The sequence below is a fragment of the Andrographis paniculata genome, unplaced genomic scaffold, assembly GCF_009805555.1.
Source record: "Andrographis paniculata isolate CXL003 unplaced genomic scaffold, ASM980555v1 Contig69END, whole genome shotgun sequence".
NCBI classification, from domain to species: domain Eukaryota; kingdom Viridiplantae; phylum Streptophyta; class Magnoliopsida; order Lamiales; family Acanthaceae; genus Andrographis; species Andrographis paniculata.
In genome coordinates, this window is record NW_026137605.1 from 7,591,058 (window position 1) to 7,597,057 (window position 6,000).

Below are 6,000 nucleotides of genomic sequence, written 5' to 3' on the forward strand. Positions count from 1 at the left end.
TCAATTATGATGATTACTTTAACTTTATTACTGCTGAATATTGTCCCACATTGTTAAATGTGTGGACTCCCATAATATATAAGATGAAGGGTCACTCTACCTATCACCAATTGATTGGAGTTTGGATGCTCGGATCCCTTCTTAACAATTACCTTATCTTATTTATCTCTCGTCTATATCATATCTATGACGGGCACCACCCCTAAATCTCAAATTTTACTTATTTTTTAGTGTAAAAATAATTTTTATATAAAACTTCGGATTTTAGACTAAATTTGAAGCTACTTTGAATTAGTTTCGAAATTTGTTTCGGATTGGTACCTGAAACTAATTTTTCATGCTTTTTTTTTTTTTTTTGTAAAGTCTCTAAAATTCCAGGGCTATTTTGGATAGTCTCAAAATTTTGGAGGTTAATTTGAATAGCCTCGAAATTTCCGAACCTATACTAGCCGTCTCAGAATTTCCAAAGCAAATTTTAAATATTTTATCCCAAAGCCACCACTGTCCTGCCACCCCTAGCGGTAGTCAAAGAAGAAGACGAACCGCCCCCACCGCCATTGTCGCCGAAGAAAAAGAAGAAAGAGGAAGAGGGGCTGCTACCGCCGCCAGAGAAGAAGGAGGAGGCTCCAGCGCTGCGGCCACCACACCGGAGAAGAAGAAAAAGAAAAAGGAGACGAGCTTCCGCCGCTGCCACCGCTTGCAGAAGAAGAAGAAAAAAAAAAATTAAAGGAGGACGGGCCGCTGCCGCCGCCTGTTGAGCAAGAAGAAAAAGAAAGAGGAGGACGGGCTCCGCGGTTGCCGCATCCACCATCGTCGCCGCCGCCGTCTTCAAGTAGTAGGAGGAGGAAAATTTAAGAGAGAAAGAAATAAATGAAGGAGAAAATTAATTTGATGGTGGTAGGTGTGTAGAGTTTTTTAGGGTTTTTTTTTCATATTTTAGATATTTTTTAATAAAAAAAATTAATATTACATTTTTTTTTTAAATTAGGGAGAATAGTTTAGACAAAAAAATTATATTTTAATATTTTTTAAAATTTTTGGTTTTTTTAAGAAAAAATTTAATATTAAAATTTTTTAAAACTATAGAAGGATAGCGGGAATGATGAATTATTTTATAGTCTCAAAAAATTTTGATTAAAATAAAATAATATATATAATTAATATTCGAAAATTAATTGTGAAACTATTTGAAATTGAATGACATCTTAGTGAGTAAAAGAGACCAAAAATGTATTTTTACCTTTAATTTAATTATTTATTAAATTTATTATTTAAATTATTTTTATATTGTAAAAATTTAATCAATTATTTTTTATATATTTTTACACAATAAATAAATTATAAATATATATCTAAATAAAATGAAATCAAAATTATGCTGGTAAATTTAAATTATTTGATACGTTCCGAAAATTTCGAAATTAATAAAATAGGTTTGGAAGTTCCGAGATTAAGAATGAGCAGGAGTTCCAAAACTAATAAAGGTTCAAATTTTTCGAAAGTAATTTTAATTAGTTAGAAGTTCTGAGACTAATTAAAATAGTTTCGGAATCTTCGAGACTAACAAATGAACTCGGAATTTTCGAGATTAATTAAAATAGGTTCAGAAGTTTCGAAACTAATTAAAACTGATTCAAAAGTTCAGAAACTAATAAAAATTCGGAATTTTCAAGACTAATTAAAATAGATTATGAATAATTGAGACTAATAAAAGTCTCAGAATCTCCGAGACAAACTAGACGAGTGTTCATATTCACCAACACAGACATTGTTCAAAAATCACAAGCCTTGTTTTTAGTAGATGAGTTTTGCATTCTTGCAAGTGATATTATTCTATATTCTTGAGGGATATTGTTGAAAGAAAACCCATAAATTAATAATGTAATTCTTTCATTTCGTATAACTGGATCTGTTTTTTGCTCAATTTGTATGAATGACCGAATCACCGGCCAGATCGAAGTTTGTTGACCAAGCTTGATGTTGAACTTGTGAGATCACTTTTGCTTTTGTTCTAAAGAAAGATTGGTATGAAGGAGGAGAATGAGATAATAGTTTCCACCATAACATCCTAGAACAGAACATGAATCTTGAGTTTGAAGCCTTTTGATTGTTTCTTTGGGGAGAATATTACCGCAGCAATGGATAATCGATGCATGATATTGCTTTTGTGTTGGTTAGTTTGTTTGTTTGTATATGAGGAGTTCGTGCAATTGTATATGTTCATATTCTACCTAAATTTTAGTGGAAAGAATTAGATTGGTAACCCTCAAATATAAATCTCATTGTTCGCCAAATTGGGTAAACAATAAATTATTACTTTTTCTGCCATGCAAACTTATACTTATTTGATCAGACACATATTTTAATAAAAATGATTAATTATGTTTTTTTTTCTTTCATAATAAAAAAATACAAAAGTGAAATAAATTTTTACATTAAAAAGAAACTAGAATATTTTTTTATAACATGTAAAAAGAAAAGTAGGCATAAATTTGAATTACGGGAGAAGTAAATGCTTCGAGATCTTAGATTCATAATCTCAAAGGATCAACATCATCATCATCATCATCATCATCATCATCATTATTAACTTAAACATTGTTGGTCTTCTTTATCCACCAAGCTTGTCTTCCCATATTCCATCGAGCTTTAGAGCCATCTCCTCCGACAGATGATTTTTCCAGTCTCCAATTTTTCCTCGATGAAAGAAAGCACTATTGAGTACACCAGTAAACGATACTTTCCCGTTCTTGTTCACTTCCAGATTGCTCAAATTCTCGAAGCTGCATAGCTTCACAATATCCTCGACCAGACCAGATTCCTCTTCATCACTAGAGAACGGACAATCGAGGAACTCCGCCAGGCGCCTCAGATGCAATCCAGGCTGCTCTTTCATATCCTCGTATTTCAGAAATAATATCCTACTAGGATTCTTCTTGCTTTCTTTCAAGTAATCTTGGATATGATCAAAAAATGGCCCAAATGGAGTTACTCCCTCACAAAAGCTTTCAAAACCTTCGACGAAAGAATCGGGCCCCATTTTCTTGCTTTCTTCGGGGGACAGCTTCTTCCCAAAGTGCCATAAGGAGACAAACACATCCTTAGGATTCCTGTACAAGTACACGATTTTATTGGTGGATGAATTCTTGATAGGCTGAGGTAGACCAGTCCAAGGCATGTGGGTGCAGAAAAGCCTGGGGAAAGAAGGGAATTCGAAGTTGTCCAAATTAGGGTTTTCATTGTTGACGTAGAGAGCAATTTCAAGAGTGGGGACGAGCTCGTGGGGATTGGTGGTAAGAATCGGGTGATTTGCATCGGTGGCGGCGAATTGGCGGCGATTGGAAAGAGTGAAAAGGAGGGATTTCAGCCAGGTGGTGCCTGATTTAGGAAAAGTTACGAGGAAGATGTCGGAAGATTGAGGATGGAAGTGGTTTTGACAGGCAATGACACTTCGAAGAATCATGACAGGATACCAGAAGCCTTGGTACTGGTAGAGATCGGGTGTGAGATGAATTTTTCGTTTGGGGAGAGAGGAGATGAAGGTTTTGAATTCTTGGCTCACTCCGTCTTCCTTTTGGAGGTATTTTGGTGGCGATGAAGAGCTTCGATCGGATGAGGACGACGACATTTTTTGGTGGTTTGTTTTTTTTTTAAAAGGAGAAGCTTAATTTTGGTGAGAATTTGTTGATATGAGTATAGATTACTTGCAGTATATATATATATATATATAAGTGAAGTAAGAAATTTTGTATAGCATCAATGGAGGACATGAATGAGCATTGACTTAATTTGCAGTATAAGAGCAGCCATAACGTGCGCCACCTCAGCTTTTTTCTTAAAGAAAAATAGGAAATGTTTTCTCTATTTGCAGTGCCTAAGAGCAGCCGCGACGTGCGCCAAATACAATGGTTGGATGAAAAAATTTATCTATATTTCCCTTCCCTCTTACTTGTTCAAGGAAGAAGAAAGAAATTGATAAAAAAAATATACAGTGGCAAATAAATAGAGAGACAAAGAGAGGATACGGATGTGCGTGCGCAATTTTGGTGTGAGAGAATGAAATGGAAGACTTGGACGGCTATTGCCTGCGCGCTACTGTCTTGGTGGCCATCCCATTTTTTAGCCTATTATATACTCCTTTCGTCAGCGCGGTGACATTTATTTTTTACATTATTGTACTCCTTTAATTCCGAAACTAAATATCTATTTACTTTTTGTACGTAGTTTTAAAAATATTAGTATTATATTGGGATACAGTAGAAATAAAGTAGAAATGACTAAAATAACCTTATTAGTACAATATATTATAAGTTCTAAAGGTATTTGTAATGTTAGGTACTAAAAAATAAAATGGATACTCTTTTATATGACAGACTAAGATGGAAAAATGAATACTTTGTTATGGGACGAGGGAGTATTTTACATTAAAAATATGTTTATATTTGTATATATTTTTTAAAAATTTCTATCAGTATTACATGACACTAATGAAAATATTTTTGTAATATTTTTGTAATTTATATTATATTTTAATATAATAATTAATATTTAAAAATTAACATACAAATGGAACTTTTAGAGCATGATGAAATAATATTATATAGCTTCCAACACTAAAAATATTTTACAGTAGAGGACCGTTTCTATTAAATAACAATTGTCATTGCTCTAAGTTTTACAAAAAAATAAATAAATAAACAAAAATAAATAGGAGATGTTTTCTTCCATACATAAATATATATACATATATATTAGATATGTATATAAATGATTTTATTGATTTATAGTTCTAAATATATTATTATATTTTAAATTTATAATATTTTTATAATTTATAAAATTTTATATCCTATAAAATAATATCAATACTGGATATATTTTATTAATTTAAATTTTAAAATATATAAATAAAAATATTATTTAATTTTATTAAACAAATCAATATCAACAAAATAATTTAATTTATTGAATAAAATATAAGTATATATTTTAACACAATTAAATAATATAAAAATTATACTAAAAATAAAATATATTGGATATAAATAAATAAATTAAATAATGAATAATATAACTTTTTGTTTTCATAAATTTTTAATAAATCAAAATATTGACAAAAAAATAATAATAATGTAATTAATTAAAAAATAAAAAGTATAATTAAAAAATAATATATATATGTAATATGAGAATAAAAATTAATATGAATATCTCTATTGTAAGTATAAAATAAAATAAAATATCCCTACTTCTATCTCCGAAAGAGAATATAAAATGGACCGTAAAAATAATTGTAATACCCAAAAGTAGGTATCTCTGTTGCGAATTGTCTAACAACCTAACAAAGTCTTACATACTAATGAAGAAAATAAAAAAATAAAAAATAAATTAAAAAAAAAAAAAACGAAAAAAATAAATTTGCTTGTTCTAGGTGAGACGGCAAAACTTGACCTTACAGCCATCCCCCTAGTTGGAACCATACTTAATAAAGCCCTAATTAATAATCAAATATATTCGGCACAATGATGCTTTCCTTTTTTCTTTTTTTACTCACATGTAAAATACTCCCTCTTATCCAAATATTATATCCATTTTACCGTAGACATAGGAATATATATGCGATATAATTAGTAAATAATTAATAATGTATTAGTAAAAATAAATATCGATAAAAATAATTATAAATTAAAATTAAAATAATTAATTAGTTTAATTAAAATTTAAAATAAATTATAAATTTAAAAATTTAAAATATGATTAAATGTACTCCTTCCACCTCACATATATTATCAAACTTTTCATTTTTGTTCGTTCCGCATGTTATGTCATTTTTTGTTTTTGAGAAAGTATTATACATTTTTAATCACATTTTAAATTTTATAATTTATAATCTTTTAACTTTTATTATACTGATTAGTTATTATAACTTTAATTTATAATTATTTATATTATATTGTAATTAATTTTACTAATACATTATTAATTATTTACTAATTATAC

General features: G+C 29.5%; 1 protein-coding gene across 1 annotated transcript; it reads right to left on the reverse strand.

Moving 5' to 3' along the window:
* Positions 1–2,611: 2,611 nt before the first annotated feature.
* LOC127263992 (cytosolic sulfotransferase 12-like) lies at positions 2,612–3,628 on the reverse strand. Its single transcript, XM_051293317.1, has one exon. The coding sequence runs from the start codon at positions 3,626–3,628 to the stop codon at positions 2,612–2,614; it is 1,017 nt and encodes a 338-aa protein (XP_051149274.1).
* Positions 3,629–6,000: the final 2,372 nt, after the last annotated feature.